The sequence below is a fragment of the Lepisosteus platostomus genome, chromosome 2 (assembly GCF_059453375.1).
Source record: "Lepisosteus platostomus isolate fLepPlt1 chromosome 2, fLepPlt1.hap1, whole genome shotgun sequence".
Lineage (NCBI taxonomy): Eukaryota > Metazoa > Chordata > Actinopteri > Semionotiformes > Lepisosteidae > Lepisosteus > Lepisosteus platostomus.
The window spans coordinates 64,226,234-64,246,493 of record NC_142612.1 but is presented as its reverse complement, the minus strand read 5'-3'; the positions used below and the strand labels follow the sequence as shown (position 1 = coordinate 64,246,493).

The window sequence follows — 20,260 nt, the reverse complement described above, 5'->3', positions numbered from 1 at the left end:
ACCGGAAGAAGGAAGTCGGCGGTGAGATAGAGGAGGGGTTGGAGCTGGTCTTGTCGTTTTGCGTTACATTCTTGACCCTGAAGTCTGGGGCTGATTGGATTGCGGCTGAAGGCGAAGGCACCGCGCAGTCCGAGAAGCCAGGTAGAGGGGTACTCTGGCTCGGTTTCCCCAGTCCCAGCGCTTCGTGCCGCAGCACCGGTACATCAGCATGGAGATTCAGGAGGCGGAGGCCGGGGACCGCAGGTGAGTGACCATCCACAGCCGGACCTGCGGTTCTGCGGGGTTCTAGAACAGTCTCGGCGGAATAAACGCGGGTTTGAGACAGGGTGAGGGTGCGGTCCGGTTGTTTGTTTTTTTGCCCCAGCCGTGTGTGTTGAGTGTGGGCTGGCGTTCACTGAGCTATTATTAGGCTCGGGGAAAGCGGGCTTGTGTGGACTGCAGATGCCTTTGAATACGCACCGGCACAGATGATCGTGCCATTAAAGCCGGGTGCGCAGCTGTCGGGAGGAGTAATTGCATTACCGGGGAGAAACCTGGGAAGAGAACCGAGGCGCTGGGGGAGATGGACTGCTGACAGCCGTTTCCCCTGGACGATGTGGACCAACGCAGGCTGGAACTGTCTTTTGCTCTGCCGACACTAGCGGGAAGCTGTAACATCATCGGCTGGCCGTGTGTCGCTGTGCTGTCCGTCAGCTCTGTGCGTTACTTGGCCAAGGCAGGAGGAGGTCACCAGTGTGTCCCAGTCGCCCTTACTGGGCAGTATCCTGTACTGCATTGACGCCCCAGGCGGTTGTGAAGGAAGAGTACTCGCCTAGCATCCCCACAAGCCGTATGGTTAGTCACCCTGTAAGACTGCAGTGCCACTAAATGCCTTAGAATGTGTCAAAGCTCCGGCATCTTCCTTACTGCTGATCGGTTTATTGACTGAACTGGTATTTCCTGACCCACAGTTTTGCTGTCACCCTGACAAAACCAGCACCTTCTTTATCGCTGTGACTGTGGACCTGTTAAGTGATTCAGGATGCAGACTGGAGCCAGGCTTTGCAGCCTACTGGTCTTTGCTATAGATGTTATGAAGTGGAATGAATTTGGCCCTATTCTTCTTCCCAGACTTCTAAGGAAACAGGATCTGCCAAATCTGGGGACGGGGGGCTTGCTTAGTCCAGATTGCAGCAGTGAGCCCCGGAGGTTTGTTACGTCTTATGTGGGGGGAAGTCTGTCTCGCGGGGTGAGACTGGAGTGTGAGCCGGTGCTGGGAGGGGTTTTCTCCGCTGGTACTCTCGCTGCGCGGGACTTCCTTGTTCCTCCTGTGCTGAAAAGTCCAGTGGTGGTGGGGGAGTTTCCTAGGGGCTGGCCCGGCGTATTTACCCCCCTGTGCTGTGGTCAGGCCGAGGGAGGGAGGGAGGGAGGGGAAGTTGGTGAAGCGCTGTACCGTGTCACCGCGGGCGACGCTGACACTCCGACCCCCGCTGCACAGCAGTTGAATCCTTTCTTGCTCTTGCTTTCTGCCAGCATTTGCTTATCCACCCATGATGCCACCTTTTCTACTTACGGTATTGGCATACTTCTGAAACTGGCCTTGGAGTTTCATACTTTTTAAATTTTTTTTATGGTTAACTGCATGTAATTAAGGCAAATGGCTTAGTTTTATGACAGTTATTGTAGTTTTCAGCGACTTCTCGGCTTAGTTGACTGGACTCCGCAGTTTGATCAAGAAAGTCTTCTGTGTTGTCACAGTATCAACAGGTTACAGGGGAAAGTCCAGTCCTCATATACTGTATATCTGTAGTCTGTACAGGCTGTCGGGGTGTGTTTGTTTGAGCAGTGTGTGCGTGCCCGCTCTCAGGGTGTGTGTCTGTGAGTGTGCCTGCTGCCAGGGTGTGTGTGTGGCCGCCGTCAGTATGTCAGTGTGCCTGTAAAGGGCCTGTGTTGTGTGATATTTACAAAGTGATTTGGGATCTCTGATTGGGATCTAATGAGAGTGATTTGGCGTCTCTCTCTGCCAACGGAGCAGGACGTGCTATTGGACCGCTCCTCTCTCAGCAGCTTCCTCAGGTCCTTTGACATTCTGCGTGCAGCTGCTGAATGTGTCACCACCCTGGCAGAGCCTGGCGGACTGAGGCCTCTGCTGACCTCATCTCGGGGACTTGTGATTGCATGTGTCTTTCTCAAAAAGCAGATGCCCACTTAGCATCTCCCACTCCCGCCTCTAGCCTCTCACTGATCTCACTCTCACTGATCTCTAGCCAGTGTCGGAGTGAATCAGGAGAGAAGGCTGCAACCCTTGTTGCCTTCCCAGTTCCAAGCAGAAGTGACCTCTACAGCAGCAGCTGATATCGCCTGAACTTCCCTCTCGGCTAATCTGACACCCTTTCCTGCTCCGTGCTGTTAGTTCTAGACTACCGTGTCAGCGGCAAGCAACCAAAAAACGGAAACCATTGTGCTTGTGCAAGAGCCCTCTCTCACAGCGAAGGAGTGTGATTGAGGGTGAAAGCCGAGTGCTTTCTTCTTCGCCTGTAGGTTTCAGACCCCTGCACGACGCCCAGGCCCCCAGGGAGCTCGCAGTGCGGCAGGCGCGGGGTCAACCTGAACCGCACTACTCTCCTCCCGTCTTTCCAGCGTGCCCTCCTCTTCGTCTCTCCACAGTGGCTGCTCAGCCTCAGCCTCCTCCCCTCGGCTCGGCTCTGGACAAAGAGAGTCTGTCTGCCCCCTTTTTGTTTGAGTTTTATTTGTGGTTGTTGACAAACTTCGAGGCCACAGCGTTCAGGAGCTCACGCTGCTTTCCATACCTGCAGATCCTGTCGGGTCCCTCTGCTTCTCTCTGCCAGCAGTGCCGCGTTCAGGTCCTTTAACCGGAGCTTGTGTCTGACGTGGCAGTGGCAGCAGACCTCGCTTACTGTCGGCTGCTGCAGCGCCGCCCCCCCCATCCCAGCGAGTTATAATTCCCACGATCAGCTGAGCGAGCTGAATCAAGGCACAGGGCCCAAGCCACCTGGCGAGCTGCTGCCTGTGACTGCAGCTCCGGGCCCGTGCTCGCGAGGGCTGGAGTCGCAACAACAGCTACGCGGAGGAGACATTTAAGTCCTTGCAAAACAAGTGAAATGGCGTCCTATGAAATCTCTGCAGGCGCCCAGTTTATGTCTCGGAGGTCTGCTTTCAGTCCTTATCAGGTTTTGTGTCGGTGGAGTGTTGACGAGTAAATAAAAACAGAAGGAGTCAATGAGAAGTCCCCACAAAGGTGTAACTAGAGTGCGTGTGTGTAGCTATATGCTGTGTGTGAGCGTGCACCTCCATGAAGACGGCCGTACTCCTCCGTCTGTGTATGCGCTATACTTAGCCAGATTGCTGACTCAGGGGAAGCTCCAGGAAATCCAGGAAGCGAGTCGGCAGGAATCGCTGCACACTGCTTTTATTTTCCTCTTTTTATCTTGGTTTTTCTGGTCCTTGTGGAAGAGGTGCTGTAAGCAGCTTTTGTTGACACAGTATGACCTCTCTTATGTCTCCCTGTCTCTCCCCCTGGTCTCACTTATCCTCTGTCCCTCTGTATCTGCTGTCCTCAGCCTGTGATCCTGAGCTGTCTTGTTGTCTCTCTCCCTGGTCTCACTGCTCCTCTGTCCCTCTGTATCTGCTCTGTTCAGCCTCAGACCTTGAGCTATCTTGTCTCTCCCCCCTCACCTCACTGTGCCTCTGTCCCTCTGTATCTGCTCTGTTCAGCCTCAGACCTTGAGCTATCTTGTCTCTCCCCCTCCTCCACAGGCGAGAGCACTGGAAGCTGCTGTACAGCCTGAAGACGACAGTGGAGGGGCTGCTGTCCACGAACAACCCCAATGTGTGGTCTCGCTATGGCGGCCTGCAGCGGCTGCACAAGGACATGAACAACATCCTGAGTCACGGGCTGAAGCACGACCAGGTACAGTGGGGTCAGAGCGGGACTGCCTGGCTGGGCTGAGAGCGCAGTGCACACAAGTACTGTCCATGTGTCCGTGCTAGGGTGCTATTAATAGGAGCACTTGTCTACAGTAACTGCTGGCAGAGGAGTATTACGAACACTCCTCCCTGTGTACACTCATCATTTTTATTGCTGACTGCATTCCTGTGCAAACTATAAACTGTAAAATTAAAATTAGTTCAGCGGACTTGCCTCCTGGAAACAGCAGACATTCTGTTGAATTCTGGCCATGAGTTTTTGTGCCAGTTGTGTCCCTGGTTCTCCTGACAGCATTGCACGAAATGTTGCGCTGTGTGCGGTGTGTGACGCTGCCGTGTGCGCGCGCACTGCAGCGGTGTGCAGCGTGTGACACTGCCGTGTGCGCGCGCACTGCAGCGGTGTGCAGCGTGTGACACTGCCGCGTGCGCGCGCACTGCAGCGGTGTGCAGCGTGTGACACTGCCGCGTGCGCGCGCACTGCAGCGGTGTGCAGTGTGTGACACTGCCGTGTGCGCGCGTACTGCAGTGGTGTGTCGTGTGTGACGCTGCCGTGTGTGTGCACACTGCAACGGTGTGCCGTGTGTATGTGTGTGCCATGCAGCCGTGTGACGGTACCACGTGTGATGTTGTGTGTTTTGCAGGTGTACTGTAAGCAGAAGGATTACTGGCGCTTTGTGTGGTGTGTGCGCAGGATCAGCCCCCACCTGGCGGAGCATGTAGAGAAGGTACAGTACTGCGTATTCTTTTGTCAGAGTGCGTTTCCAGCCACGCTGTCATTGAGCAGAACACTCACTGTGCCGTCCACCGAGGAGTCACTCAGCCGTTCCCCACATCACGTCACTGTTTCCCCTCCTGCAGTTCAGTCGTCTGGAGCCGGTGCTGGGGCTCTCTTCCGGAGGGGAGGGGCACAAGGCAGAGCGCTGGCTGCTGCACAGCCTGCAGGTGCACTGCCTGTCTGCTCAGCTGCGCCCCCTGCTGTGCCACGCTCATCATACCCGAAAGTACTACAACGGTAAGACGCTGTGCCTGCCGCTGCATGGGAGTGTGGGTGGGGTGGGTACAGCCCCTGTTTGTTAGTACCAGAAGAAAGTCTAGATGACTGGAAGATGGCTGGAGCAGGGTTGCTCAATCCCACACTTACTGGATTCCATTGCAGCTGAGCACTTGGTTTAAATGAATCCTTAACTGAGTCAACAAGTTGTTGGGTTGCAACCTTTTGCCGGTTTGTTTTTCTACTCTGAAGTTGAAGATAAGATACGAATGAAACACAGCAGTAAGAAGTCAACATCCTACATGTTTAGTAACTAAAAACAATCAGAGTTCAAATATCAGAGTCAGTTATTTGAGTGCCCAGGTGGAACAAAAACCACCATCAAGGACTGGGAGCCTATTTTTTATAGGGATAGCAGAGAAATGGATCAGATACTCTTTGCACAGGAGCTTGAGCCACTTACGTACTTTAAAAGCTCCAGGTTGAAAAACCGTGCTGAAACGGAGCAATAGTTTTTAATATAAGTGCAACTTGCTTTTGTTCAACAGATCTATCCAAAAGTTCACAGACATTACATATTTTGTATCCTCCTTCTAGTGACAGGTTTTCTAAAAGCCCTTAGCTTGTAAAACCTACAATGGCTGCTATGCACTGAGAGTCTGATCTGCTCCCAGGGACATTCCGTTTGAGTTTTAAAGAAGACAGATCTTGTCTAACTATTTTGAGCAATTCCAGTACTAGTTATGAGCTGAGCGATTTCCATGTCGCTGATGATTAAACTTGTTGTAAAAGATTGTTCCTTAAATAGTAATCTCAAGAAACTTGCAGCTTGCCTGTGGGTTGGGATCTGGAGCAGCACATAGTTCCTTGGTGATCTGTTAATATGATAGTGCAGTTCGTGAAGTCGTCCCATCTGCTGTAGTAGCAACAGCAGAAAAGCAAATACAAATGTCTGGCAAACACTGTCTGGCAAAAACTCCTGTTAGCACGTTGCAAGAATGGGCTCCGGTAATGTCAGGTCAGTGGAAATTGAAAGATGGGGCCAGTTTAATCGAGTTAATGTTGATTCATTATGGCTGTCATTTAGACAATGTGCGGAAGTGGTGTGATAAGGTCTGCTGCTGAGATACAGGCAGTATAGAGTAAATTGCTATTCAACAGAAGTCATGTGAGGTCTTTAAAGTGCCCTGAGAACTGTTTTACAAAAAACGTATTGAATGCTGGTCTTCACTGTTCAAAGAGGGTGTTGCTGCCCTGGAAGTAGGTCAGAGAAGACTAACCAAGCAAGCAGAAGGCTGTATGGACTCCTCTCGGATAAAAACAAATCCTCTGTCACAGCCCTTCCACTCAAGCAGGGTAGTCCCTAGGGCCAAGAGCTGTCAAGTCCTCAGGTCTGTACTGTAGATCTTTTCTGCACGGCAACAAAAGGAAAGCAATCAAAAATCCCAACCTCCACTAGCACCATGCATGCCCTTTAAATACCAAGCAAAAATCCTAATTAACCCCATGTGAGTGAAATGCGTAGAAACACCCTTCACTGCTAATCTAGCCACTTATCACCCAGTGTGAGGCTATTTACAAAGATTTAAAGGGTGTGTAGTGGCCCCGAGTGGCAGGTCAGCTGTAATTACAGCTCTTTAGCCGGTAAGCTGCACTAAGGCTCTGATTCTCACAGCAGTGTTTTGGTGTCAGTATGCAGTATATACCGTATACAGGTCTGTCTTCATGCTGCGTTTAATTTTATTGGCATAAAGAACCGTAAATAAATGCTAAGTGTGAGAGCCAGTGGGAGGTCCTCACCAGTACATGCATGCAAACGTCTGCGTGTCGCACATGGTAGTTTCAGTGTCACCTGTCTCTCCCCCCCTCCCTGTCCCAGAGGGCGCCTTCCTGCTCAGTGAGCCACACGTCTCAGCCATGTTTCAGTGCTTGGAGGCGGTGGAGCAGAACGACCCCCGACTGCTGGCCCTGATTGACACTGGCAGGGTAAGCAGTGCCACTGCTGCCATCTCTCTTTCTGTCTCTCCTGGTGTCTCACTGTCTCGATCGCCGAAGAAAATGAGAAAGTTTCGCTTTTCTTCTTAAGTTGTTTGGTTTACTTTTGCAAGATGAAAAAATTCGTTCTTTTTCTGAGCTTCCTCAAGGTCCATGATTCCCATTTTATATTTCTAGTCTGTTTTTACTACCTGCGTGTACCGTTATGTGCTTGACTGCATTTAAAGAGACATTTTCCCAGTCTTGAATTTCCACTGACTTCCTCTTACTTTCCTGGTTTCTCTCTTACTGTCTCTGTCACCCTGACGCCACCAGTCATGTTGTTACTGTCTCCCTCTCTGCAGTTATCTCACCTGCAGCAGACACCACTGTGTCTGTTGAAGACTCAGGGTCTGTGTGCACTGCCAGGCTTAAGGGACAGAGAGATGTCCTGCCCCCCACACATCAAAGTACCCCAACGCCACACTGCCACAAACTCCACCCTAATGGAGAAGGAGAAAGGTATCATGTGTACTCAACTTCAGGCGTTGTGTGAGTGGGAGAGGGGGGTTGTGGGTCTGTCGGGCCCCGTGCGGGCCGGAGGAGGGGGGTTGTGGGGCTGTCGGGCCCCGTGCGGGCCGGAGGAGGGGGGTTGTGGGGCTGTCAGGCGCCATGCAGGCCGGAGGAGGAGTGAGACTGTTGAGTGTTGTGCGGGCCGGAGGAGGAGGTGGTTGGGTGCTTGTAGTGTCTGCATGCTAAAGGGGGAGGCAAATGTATGTATGCTAACATGTTAACTGTCTCGCTCGACCACCCCCACTCTCTCCAGGTGTCTCCTTCTGTCACAGTGTGTCTGGTGCCCCCTGGATGTGTGGGGTCGGGCAGCAGGATAGTGCCTCAACTCCCTTGGGGCCCCCCATGGTCCCCCACATCTCCCTGACGGAGCCCAGCTCCCCTGCCTGGATTGGCGAGGGGGGTGAAGGGGTCGAGGCGGGGGAAGCTGACTTTGATGACGGACCAGAGTACCTGGCCATCGGTAACCTGGGCCAGCGCCGGCGCCGAGGCTCCGCCAACAGCTCCACCACTAGCGACCAGGTGGAGGGCTCTGTTGCCAGGCGTTGCCCCCTAGCCACGTCCCCCCGACGCTCCTCGTTCTCAGAAGGCCAGGGGCCCGACCGGTGTGGAGGGGCCAAGCAGGGGCACGTCCGCTCCCTGTCCGACACCGGGGTCATGCAGAAACGCAGCAACGGTGAGGAGGGTTTTGGGGGTCACTCTGTGGACTGGTGTGGGGGTGGGCGTGTCTGGGTGGGTGTGTGTGTAAGATATCTGTGTAGCTAGGGGTGTGTCTGCCTGCGGAGCTCTGTCTGTGGCTGCATGCATCTCTCACAGTTTAATTTTTAACTGAAGATTGTCTGTTTATCTTGGCTTTCTCTTTTTCTCTCTAACCTCTGTGTTCCACTCTCCCTCCCCCCTGCTCTCTCCTCTAACCCCTCTCTCTTTGTACTCTGTGAAGCAGGGGGACACAGGAGCATCACCATTATAATAGAGGACCCTGTGGCAGGTTGGCGGTGCTCGCGCTGCGCTTTCCATCTCCCTTTCTCCATCTCCCCTCTCGCGCTGCATGCCTCACCTTCACCGCACTCTCCCGGCTTCTCACAGTGGTGTTTTCACACAGCCCTGGTGCATTAAAAGGAACTGCCTTGGTTTACTCACACACGGTACTGAGAGCAGTTTCTCGGAATGAAAAGCGCTGAATAAATGCAAGAACTTATGAGCGTTAGTAGAAATCATCATGGCATTAATATCAGGTTATTCAGGAGACAGCCTTATCCAAAGAGCTGCTCTCAGACCAGCAGGGCACTGTGGGAATCACATTTTCTGCTGCAGAGCCTCCATCTATACTGTGCTTGCTTTGAAGTCTCATCCTAGGGGGTAAGGCCAGCGAGGTTCTGTAACTCACTGAAGGAGCACGGGCAGTCTTGAGCGTCCTTACCAATGGGCCACAAGGCCTCCTTTGCTGCCCCTTTGGTAGACGGCAAGCAGAGAGGAGGGCAGGCACGTGCACATCTGTGTCTTGTAAGGGGTGCAGGGCCTGACACAGACGCTTCCGAAGAGGGTGACATTGAGAGCCCTTTCCTGGGAGTGCTGTGAGAAAACGGGACCGTCCGGCTCGGCTGGAGGTGGCGTGAGTTTTGATACAGCAGGGCTGTGCGGTCATGATTTTACCCCTTTTGTCGTGGCCTGGGGGCAGGGGGCAGAGGAAGTGGAAAGAGGAGGGAAGTTTGGAGGAGGTGTGAAAAAGTGCCTCTCAGCCCAGGCCATGGTTCAGAGCCAAGCTAATTCATCGTATTGACGGAAGTGTTTTGTTTCTTCATTACTGAACTTCTTTTCTTTTTTTCCCCTTTGGGGAATAATCTCGTTTGCCGGGTGCAACGATTAATTGTGTTTTAAGACCACCTCATTCTGGTGTTTCTGTGTTGTACAGTGGTGATAGCATGCGTACCCACAAAACACCCATGAGTGGCTATCAAGGCCGTACAGCTGCACCTTCACGTCCATGCAGAGATCTTTCCCGCAGAGTTACTACCCCGTATAGCATCTTCCCTGTGTGTGCACTGACCTGTGTGTGTGTGTGTACCAGAGTCAAGGGCCGAGGTGTGTGGAGCGAAAGAGTACGGCGCCTTCTCCCCCCAGAGCAGCGAGGACAGCAGCCCCAGCTCTCTGTATATGGAGTCGGGTAGGTGCGGCACTTGGACCAAATCAAACTTCTGGGCAGTTTTGCACGCGCATGCATGTCAGTCTGTATGTATGTGGGGCTTGACGCGTCTCCTGCGTCTTGTAGATGGGTCTCAGAACAGCAGCGTTTCTGACGGCATGTTCCGCCGGCCCTCCGAGGGACAGAGCCTCATCAGCTACCTCTCCGAGCAAGACTTCGGCAGCTGTGCCGACCTGGAGAAGGTGAGGCGTGGCTGCAGCTGGAGGTGACTCGGGCAGGAGGGGTGGGCTGGTGGCTGAACCTGAGGAACCGGGAGAATTGGGAGAGGGGAAGGGAGGCTGTGGGAGCAGAGGGTCTGGGGAGAACTGGGAGAGGGGGGTGGGGAGGCTGTGGGAGCAGAGGAACTGGGAGAGAGAATGTGATGGTAATAGCGCCCCCCCTGTCTGCCTGCAGGAGAATGCACACTTCAGTATTTCAGAGTCCCTTATCGCGGCCATTGAGCTGATGAAGTGTAACCTGCGACTGCGTGCTGAGGCAGAGGAGGAGGAAGAGAGTGACTCCGAGATCCAGCAGCTGAAACAGAAGATTCGTCTGCGCAGGCAGCAGATCAGGAAGAGCCGGCAGCAGCCAGCAGTGCAGTCACAGCACAGTGCGTTACTGCCTGTTACACCTTCTCAGCACCATCCTACGTCTTCACTCGCCTCTCTGTCCCACTCCTTGGCCCTGTCCCTGAATAACTGTGTATTCTACGTTGTATGAGAAAGGAAGATCTCTCATATTTGTCTCTTTACCCCCATCCCAGCATTTCCAACTTCTGACAGTGGTGACTCCCAGCATAGCTCCCAGGATTCCCTGCACCTCTCTGACTCTGGCTCTGCTGAGGAGGTGGAGGAGTGCGAACTGAGAGGTATGGAGAGGGGAAAGAAATTGGGATTGACTGAGCATCACGGAGAGGAGTAATGAGGGAGAGGCAGCGAGGCTAAGAGGAGTGGTGTTTATTACTTCCAGAGATCTTTGCGCGTAGTGTTACTGTGGTGCTGTCCGAAAACCTTACCCGAGCGTGATTCCTGGTTTTTCTTTAAGGAAGAGAGCAGACCTGAGTTTGTCCCTTGTGTAAAGATTTAAAGTTTATGGAATTTCTTCGAACACTTTATGGGGATATTTTGTTAAAACGTTCATTAATGCAAAATGGAGAGAGACACCACCTTATCAAAGAAAAATGGAAAGTGTGCCTGTCTGCAGTCTGGACACCAAGTCAATCATCTGACTTGCACTTGTCTTAAGTCATTTAAGATCCGTTAAGTCTGTTACTCTTGTCTTTAGGCTGTGTGTATATGTGCTCAGCAGTGGACTGGTATCAAGTTCATGGTTTAGTCCTGACTTGTGCCCTACACTTCTAGGATAGGTTCCAGGCTCGTTTACACATACTGTATGTGTGGTTGAAACAAAATCATAGAAATGTAGATAATTCCTTTCCTCTGTTTTTCCAAGCAGATCAGCCAGCAGATGGATCAGTGGGGAGTCTGAAAGCTGTTTTAGAGTCTCTGCGTCACTCTTACAGGCCTCCCTGTAATAGAATAAAAGTCTTGGGGTCCAGTATAGCTCCAGGGCAGGGCTGTGTCTCTGGGAGGATGTGCAGTTTTGCCAGGGTTTACAGAATGGGGATGAGTTGAGTGGGTTTGGGGGTGCTGTTTCCGAGTGAGAGTGTGTATGGGGAGGTTATGGGGGGCACTGCCATGGAAATGGTGCCCAGTGAAGTGTTGTTGTCCCTCAGATGGCAGCGAGGGGGGGTCCCTACTGGCGGTGTCGAGGAGTGGACTTTCACTGTCCCTCGCCTCCCTGTTCTCAGGTACCTGCTACTGCCCCTGCCCCTGCACTGCAGAGTGACTGAATGTGTGAGAGACTGTAGACTGTATGACTGTGTTAACAGCAACCTCACAGAAGAAAATGACAAACAGAGACTGCACATGGTTTGGACTGTGGGGTCACAGTCACAGGCAACACTGGTGGGGTGTAGACCAGCTACTGTGACTCAGGAGACCGGGAGGGGTGTAGACCAGCTACTGTGACACAGGAGACCTGGAGGGGTGTAGACTGCCTACTGTGACACAGGAGACCTGGAGGGGTGTAGACTGCCTACTGTGACACAGGAGACCTGGAGGGGTGTAGACTGCCTACTGTGACACACAGGAGACCTGGAGGGGTGTAGACTGCCTACTGTGACACAGGAGACCTGGAGGGGTGTAGACCAGCTACTGTGACACAGGAGACCTGGAGGGGTGTAGACTGCCTACTGTGACACAGGAGACCTGGAGGGGTGTAGACTGCCTACTGTGACACAGGAGACCTGGAGGGGTGTAGACTGCCTACTGTGACTCAGGAGACCTGGAGGGGTGTAGACCAGCTGCTGTGACACAGGAGACCTGGAGGGGTGTAGACCAGCTACTGTGACACAGGAGACCTGGAGGGGTGTAGACCAGTTACTGTGACACAGGAGACCTGGAGGGGTGTAGACCAGCTACTGTGACTCAGGAGACCTGGAGGGGTGTAGACCAGCTGCTGTGACTCAGGAGACCTGGAGGGGTGTAGACCAGCTGCTGTGACTCAGGAGACCTGGAGGGGTGTAGACCAGCTGCTGTGACTCAGGAGACCTGGAGGGGTGTAGACCAGCTGCTGTGACTCAGGAGACCAGGTGGCAGGCATTAGACCTACAGTGACAGTGTTCTGTGAGTGTGTCTGTGTGTAAGTTAGTATGAGAGGCCTTTGCTGTGGGGCTGCAGTAGACCATAGTTGCTTTGGGGTGTGCTGCTGTTTAGATAGAGCTAGCTAGCTTACTAACAATGATTCTTTAACTCCCTTTCTGGCTGTGTCTTGGATCGTCCTTCCTCTCCAGCTGACCCTGACACTGTGGTTGGGAGTGCACTGGTTAGCTTCCTGAGTCCCGACCATTCTAGGTGGTGAAGGGATTTGATGCCTGATGGTTCAGGGGTGCCTCCAATAGGAGTTTTTTTCTGTGCAGCTATGCACTTCATGTAGCAGTGAGGACAGTGGAGAAGGGGATAAGAAGTTGCAGGGTTCGATCACAGACACAGACGCTCACCCACCTCTTACTTTATCTATCCTGCTCTGTCTCTCGCTTGTTGGAGAATGGAGCCACTCAAGGTAGCAGTCGGTAGCCATGTGGAGTCCTTGTGGAGCCTAGCTTCCTGCCCTTGCTGCTCTTGGTGTTGCTCGTGGCCACCTGACTGTTTGTCCGTCTGCCTGATTTTCTGTTGCCTTACCAGCCAAACTGTACACTCATCGTTTCTCCCTTCTTGCATGGTGCCCCTTTGACTTCTTTCCCCCTCGTAACATAATGAAATAGTTCATCCTAACATATTTAAGCCAGGTATTATAATAAATGCATCTCAAATGCATCTTGTAACCCCAGTTTGTGGCTGCTGTATGCTATTAATTGACAGCACAGGGGTACTTTATGAGACTGTGGATTATTTTGCAGGTTGATGTTTTAGAAGAGATTAGACTTGGAGGATCTAAGCAGGGTGTCACATTGTATTGCTACTTCCCCCATTGTTGTTTATAGGTGTCCTGGGTCCATCCTGTATCACAAACTGGCACCAACACGTTTTAGATGTGGCTGTCTCCGTCTGGCTTGTGCGCGCTCCTATGCGTATCCCAGTGTCCCACCTGCTGAATTGTTTTCACCTTCTTCCTCTCGCTCTCCGCAGCCGCTGACATCAAGCGCAATGTGGCCGGCAGCACCAACAGCCGATCGTTCCTCAGCTCAGACTCTCCGTAAGTCCTCTCTCGCCCTGCTCCTCTCCTCTCCGCTCCTCTCTTCCTCTCCCCTGCCCCCCTTTCTCTCGGCTCCTCGTCTCCTTGACCGTGCCGAGCGCTCCTGTTTCTCCGTTGGCCCTGCTCCGAGTCTTGTGCACGCTGTGTCTTCCAGTCCCTGTGTTCCTCCTGGCTCACGCTCCTCTCTCTGCAGCTCCCACTCGTGCCTGCAGTCCAACTCCGCGGAGTCCGTCGCGATGGGGCTCCTGCGGCAGTTCGAGGGGATGCAGCTGCCTGCCGCCTCCGAGCTGGAGTGGCTGGTCCCCGAGCACGATGCCCCTCAGAAGGTAGGGGGCGCTGTGGCTACGAACCCGCCACTCTGCAGCACAGCATGGGGTAGAAACCCACACAAGTACAGTATAAGACTACAGTACAGCAATGTCGTATAGAAGAGCACAGATCCCTGGTTCTGTTCACTACAGGAGTTCAAGGTACAATAAGCAAACAAAAACTGTAGTGAAAAATCATCTACTATTATGTTGCCATGCTGGCTCCTTAAAACATATCTTTAAACTTTAGCTGGTTTCGGTTTTTTGGCTTTCTTTCCAAAATCATTGGGTTGATTTTAAAACAAAGTCTTGTGCTTGCCAGTTGCTCATTTCGCACCCTGCTTGTGCTCACCACAATATGGTACAGTGAATTGCATCATGGTGCGTGCGGGATCTACAAAAGAGAATACACTGCAGGACATTACTGTAGAACAGACTGCATCACGGTCAAGTGTATTGCATTACAAATCAAAAGCCGTGGATAAATGGCGAAGTACGAGCTAAACTCAGAGATAGAGCATCCACCTTCAACTCTGGAGACAAGGACACGTACAGAAAATCCAGATCCCATCTCAGAAAAGCCATAAAAAAAATCCAAATATAACTACAAGGTAAAACTGGAATCACACTATCACGATGACCGGGACACTCGGAATATGTGGAACGGAATCCGCACCATCACAGATTACAAAGTGAAACCCATAAAGCGGAATTACATGGAAAGACATTACACTGTGCTTCCCCAGCTCCTGCCCATCCCTGACTCACTGCCCATCTCTCCTGATGACGGCGAACACGCTGACATCTACAAGCTCCGCATCCGAGTCCGGGGAAACCTGGAGTGGGCTCCCCCTCGCCCCCAGATCATCTTCAACATCCACCCTGCGCCCAAGTAAGTTTGTACCATCTGTGTCTGGTGGCAAGGGCAGGCGACAGCTGGAGGCTACAGCAGGGGGGTCACAGCTGGAGGGGGGTCCTGGGGGAGGGTCACAGCTGGAGTGGGGGTCCTGGAGGAGGGTCACAGCTGGAGGGGGGTCCTGGGGGAGGGTCACAGCTGGAGGGGGGTCCTGGGGGAGGGTCACAGCTGGAGAGGGGTCCTGGGGGAGGGTCACAGCTGGAGGGGGGTCCTGGGGGAGGGTCACAGCTGGAGGGGGGTCCTGGGGGAGGGTCACAGCTGGAGTGGGGTCCTGGGGGAGGGTCACAGCTGGAGGGGGGTCCTGGAGGAGGGTCACAGCTGGAGTGGGGGTCCTGGGGGAGGGTCACAGCTGGAGTGGGGTCCTGGAGGAGGGTCACAGCTGGAGTGGGGTCCTGGAGGAGGGTCACAGCTGGAGTGGGGGTCCTGGGGGAGGGTCACAGCTGGAGGGGGGTCCTGGAGGAGGGTCACAGCTGGAGGGGGGTCCTGGGGGAGGGGTGCAGGTCAGCGGGGAGGGTCACAGCTGGAGCTGAAGGGGGTCAGTAGGTGGGGCCATGAGGGAGTGGCAGAGACAGCTGTCCTCCAAATGGTTCAGGCAGCACAGGCCTGAAGGAAAACCTGATTTGACTATAGAATGGAGAGATGTTGCCAGTGTTATCAGTGCAGAGAGTCTTCAACAAGGAGCAGAGAAGATACTGCAGGATGAATGCATTGCCAGTCTAACAGCTCTCTCTTTGTCCCTCCACCCTCTCTCAGGAGAAAGGTAGTGGTTGCCAAACAGAACTACAGGTGTGCAGGCTGTGGGACCCGTGTTGATCCAGGTGAGCAGACTGTCTAAGATCAGGCAGGCAGAGAGAGACTAAACAACATCAGAGATATTGACAGGAAATATATGGCCATTCAGTCCATCCTGCTGGTTTGATTGTCTCCTACTGAGCCCTACAGACAGCCTACTGTCCAAAGGGTCAGTGCCTGGGAAATAATTCTAAGTATAAGTGACTTGCTTCCTTTTGCCTATCTTTTTGTGATATGGCTTTGAAAGCAGGAATTGTGCCAGATGCTGTCCCATTGAACTAACCAGCCATTAAACAGCAATGTCCCTTCTGTAGCACAGATCCCAAATCTGATGCTGTGTGCTAAATGATACTGTGTCCTTCTAATGCACTAATTTTAAACTAGCCCAGCCTAGTTTTCAGTGCACTGCTAGAGTGTATGTGTGAGACAGTGCATGGGGTTTGAGTGTCTATCTTCCATGTCTTTAATCCTCCTGTTTGTCACACTCTTGCCTGTCTCCTTCTCAGACTACATCAAGCGACTGCGGTACTGCGAGTACCTGGGCAGGTATTTCTGCCAGTGTTGCCATGAGAACTCCCAGGCTGTGGTTCCGGGTCGTGTACTGCGCCGCTGGGACTTCAGCAAACAACCTGTCAGCAATTTTGCCCGTGACCTGCTGGGCAAGATTGCTGGAGATCCCCTCTTCAACTTGCAGGACATCAACAGCGCCCTCTACAGGAAGGTCAAGGCACTGGAGCAAGTCCGGGTAGGCAGGAAGGCATATCTTTTGGGACATGCACAAAATAAATAATGATAATAATAATTGCTTACACATATATAGCTCTTTCCTGGACACTCCACTCGAAGCACTTTACAGGTAATGGGGACTCCACCACCACGTTTTACGTCTCATCTGAAGGACAGTGCCTTTTTACAGTATAATGTCCCCGTCGCTATACTGGGGCATTAGGACCCACATAGACTGCAGGGTGTGCGCCCCCTGCTGGGCCAACTAACATCTCTTTCAGCAGCAGCCTTCATTTTTCCCAGGAGGTCTCCCATCCAGGCACGCCTGCTTAGTTTCAGTGGGTGGCCAACTGTGAGTTGCAGGGTGATGTGGTTGCTAGCAAAAGTCCACACTCTTACACTCAAACACGCTGATCCATGCATGATTAAACACTGATGTGCAACGATACACACATTCAAGGTACATATTGAACACAATATTAGTAGTGTTGTCTGCTTCATGTTTGTGAAAATTAATGAAGTAGTAAACCACTCTGAGTCAAACGGACTCACTGGTAGGGCAGACTGGTTTACGCATTCACTCCATTTATTAAATGTGAATTCCATTTTCACTATTATCGAATTTCCATGTACAAGAAATCTAATAGTAATGCCCTGATAACTCTTCTATCTCCCTCAGCTCCTGAGGCTCCAGCTGTTCCACATGAAGAACATGTTTAAGACCTGCCGTCTGGCCAAAGAGTAAGCGCCCAGGGGTCTAACACTGGGGAGTGTATGGTATACTGGGGTAAAACCCTTCCTTACTGTGTGTCCTCCCTCTCCTATCCCCAGGGTGCTGAATCAGTTCGACTTGGTCCCAGGTCACCTGACGGAGGACCTGCACCTCTTCTCTCTAAATGATCTCAGCGCGGTGCGCTGCGGAGACCTGGCCCCCCGGCTACGAGAGCTGCTGCGCCTGGGTTCCACACATGTCTCGGGCTGCATGGTGAGTAGCACTCTCGCATGTCTGCGCTCTGAGGTACACAGTCGTTTATAAATTCTCCTTCGCACATGTGCCCAACCGTGCGCGCACAACAGAACGACACATCCACAAAGTGCTACAAAACTGTGATGGTCTCTGTGTGTGCGATAGCCATGTAATGCCAAACTGAGCATGTGCAGGTGTGATGTCTGTTGTACACCAGCCTCATTCTCTCCCTCGGTCTCCTTCCATCCCTTGATTTCCTCTCTGTCCTCCCCCCTCTTCAGCTGTGCCAGGCGAAGGGATTTGTCTGCGAGTTCTGTGGGAACGACAAGGACATCATCTTCCCCTTCGAGCTGAACAAGTGCCGGCGCTGCGAAGGTGAGGTGATGGAGACGCGGCTCTCCTTGCTTAACTGTGTCCAGACAGCTGGCGGGCACAGCTCTGCCCCTCCTGGAGAACCTGGGAATTATATCCACCCAGGCAGCCTGCCAAGGGCCTACCACGGGGCAGGAGAGAAGAGAGGAAGGCAAGACAGGTGCAAGATGAGAGTACAGAGAACTGACTTCCCTCTGACTTGGGGGTGGAAAGGGGGCGCTGTGCTCAGTGTTGAGGGGAGGCAGAGGATAGGCCGGAAAGGATAAGCTGGTAGCACTGCTGGTGCCGGGACTGTATTTGCAGGACGGTAGTTTGTTAAAATATTCAGTTTCTGAGGGTGTCTGTTGTGGAGGGGGTGGCCAATATCGACAATTGGAAAAGGGATACCTTCACACCCAGAGCCATCCGACTAGGTGGCATCTTGGCACGAAAAGACGGATAGATAGTTTGTCCACTGCTGTGGAAGTTTGTCTTTGGCTTCTCACATAAAGTACAAAACACACAAAGAAGAGTCACATGAAATCACAACAGTATGTGATGGATAAATAAATAGGTAGAGGAGGGAACACATTTACATACATTCATTGATTTGTCTTATTGCAGAGGGGACAAAAAAACTTCTTCTAAATGTTTTGATTTGAATTTGGCACCCTATACCCTCTTCCTGGTGGGAGTAGGGATTGAGAATGGAAATCGCCTGCCTTGGTCAAGGCGGAGGGAGGTATTTAACGCTGCAGTCTTTCAGATGAGAATTGGTCGCGGGGCCGCGATGCGGCAGTGCGTTTCGGAGGTTCCGCCGACGCCGCTGCCACGGTCTCTCTCTGTCCCAGATTGCAAGGCCTGCTATCACCGCGCCTGCTTCCGGGGGGAGCGCCCGTGCCCGAAGTGCCAGCGCCTGGCGGAGCGGCGAGAGAGGCTGGCGCGCCGCAACATGGAGGAGCTGCAGGACGAGGGGGAGGACGAGGGAGGGGGGAAGCAGGCCACCCCTCCGGAGAGAGGTTAGCGGGCTGGTGGGGGGGGGAGAGAGGGGCAGAACGCACAAAGCTCAACTGCAGAGACAGTTGGGTGTGCCCCCCACCCCTCCCCTTGACCCCTTCTGCTAGATTGCACACACTGGAATGCAGAGCTGCACTAGAGACTTGAAACTGCGCCCCCTGGCTGCAGCACTGGGGTCCTGCAGTTTTTTTTTTTAGCCCCATCCAAACTCTGCTCTTTTTCCGGACTACAGAGGAAAAAGGATTCAGGGAGGGGGCAGCTCATTCCTCCTGGGATTTTTTTTTTGGGGGGGAGGGTGTCCTAACCCCCTGTTGCACACTGTCGCTTCTATTAGCTTCTGGACCGTACTGGGAATGTATTTATGTTGTCAGGTTGTGCTGCTAGTGTCCACGTGTGGGCTATGACTGGGCACTGTGCTCCGAGCTCCGCCGAGTGAGGGCAGGGTGGGGCGTCGGGGGTGACAGAGGCACAATTACTCAGAGTCCGGAGCCGCGGAGCCCCTCCGGAAGAAGAGGCCTCAGTCGGCGGTCGCTCCGGACGAGGATAGAGACCGCGTCTGTCTCCCTGTCTCATCTCCGTTCAACTCCGCCGCCAAAGTCGCACTGTCGCAGAGTCTCATGAAAAGTCGTTTTATGTTTTAATTCATTTTATTGCTGGTATTTTTTTTTTTTTTTTAAGTGAAGCAATTTTGGAATTTGGCTTTGTCTGTCACTAAGTCGTGCTGCAGGGCTGCTGAGGTTCCTCTGAGGAGGCGCCAGTGAAGCTGCTTGGAGCGTCCCCCCCGGGCACCTCTGTGCGCTGGGCTAGGGTGGGCTGGGGTGTCCCCCAGGTTATGGGGATGATACCAAAGCTTCTCGACAAAGTTGAGTCCGGTTCCACGGCGAACAAAATTCCATCTGCCCTGCAGACAGTGACCTGATTTTGGGTGTGAGAATTGTCCATGCGTCACTGCCTCTGAAACACCGTCTTTAGTATTTATAAGGTCTTCCACACTGTCAGCGAGCTGTGCTCTCCCTCTGCGCCCTCCTGCCTTGGTGCTACTTTGTGGGGCGATTGTGTCTGGAGACAGCCCTCGGCCTGTAAGGAGTGCGAACAGGAAAGGGGAGGGGGAGGGAAGGGCAGTTTGAGCTGAAGCGTGGAGGACGTCCTGCCTGCACTATCAGAAAACCGTCCCTAATGACAATTGAGATTATTAAAAGATGTGGTAACTGAAAAAATCTTTCTGTGTTTGAATCGTTTTTTAAACTACCTCCTAGCGTGCGTTTGCAAGAGACTGGTGGATTGTGCTGGAGAAGTGGGAGTGTTTGTGCTTTCGGTGCTCAGAGGATATAGTGTGGAGCTGAGGTCAGGCTTGTAACATGAAAAAACATGATCTAGGTTCATCTGGATGGGTATCAGTCCCCCTGAGGTTGTGGGTGTGATGATGTATAATTGATAAGGGGCTCAACCTCCCCTCAGGAAGGATTTTCAACGTCTTCAGGTGCTGTGCTGTGTGAAAGGTTGGTGATAAGTGATAAAATGCTCAGACTCGCTTGGAAGTGAGGGCCAGCACATCAGTCAGGATGTCTGTGACTTCTGCACCTTCTGTGTTGAACTTTACTAACTGAACCTCACGCCCAGTTGACTGTAGAAAATTTGTTTCCAGAAGAAGCGTGCAGCTCCAACTGGGAGTGAAGAAGGATGCGGGAGACGGGCTCCCCTCCCCTGTCGGAATTGCAAGTTTGTTTTTCCTGCTTGAAAGAGAGTGGAAGGGGGGAAGCTGGTTGTTTTGGAAAGCTGCACT

At 52.7% G+C, this 20,260-nt stretch overlaps 1 protein-coding gene across 6 annotated transcripts; it reads left to right on the top strand.

Moving 5' to 3' along the window:
- Nucleotides 1-19,694, top strand: rubcn (rubicon autophagy regulator). 6 transcript variants are annotated; one of them, XM_088612474.1, is made up of 23 exons: nt 1-243; nt 1,111-1,188; nt 3,757-3,910; nt 4,569-4,652; nt 4,786-4,939; nt 6,798-6,904; nt 7,258-7,414; nt 7,719-8,138; nt 8,406-8,450; nt 9,531-9,626; nt 9,732-9,847; nt 10,059-10,254; nt 10,408-10,512; nt 11,380-11,454; nt 13,334-13,400; nt 13,594-13,726; nt 14,455-14,600; nt 15,378-15,442; nt 15,923-16,161; nt 16,822-16,883; nt 16,974-17,127; nt 17,391-17,484; nt 18,312-19,694. In XM_088612474.1, the coding sequence occupies exons 1-23, from the start codon at nt 209-211 to the stop codon at nt 18,482-18,484; spliced, it is 2,955 nt and encodes a 984-aa protein (XP_088468600.1). In that variant the 5' UTR covers nt 1-208; the 3' UTR covers nt 18,485-19,694. The 6 variants fall into 6 exon arrangements, with proteins under 6 accessions (XP_088468600.1, XP_088468592.1, XP_088468618.1 ...); XM_088612466.1 differs by having other exon boundaries at nt 8,403-8,450; XM_088612492.1 differs by lacking the exon at nt 1,111-1,188 and having other exon boundaries at nt 8,403-8,450.
- Nucleotides 19,695-20,260: the final 566 nt, after the last annotated feature.

Bases quoted from the DNA above. Each gene is read 5' to 3' on its own strand.
- rubcn (XM_088612466.1), top strand. From the start codon at position 209: ATGGAGATTCAGGAGGCGGAGGCCGGGGACCGCAG. The intron at 3,911-4,568 runs GTACAGTGGGGT...TGTGTTTTGCAG, and splicing joins ACGGGCTGAAGCACGACCAG to GTGTACTGTAAGCAGAAGGA. The intron at 7,415-7,718 runs GTATCATGTGTA...CACTCTCTCCAG, and splicing joins CCTAATGGAGAAGGAGAAAG to GTGTCTCCTTCTGTCACAGT.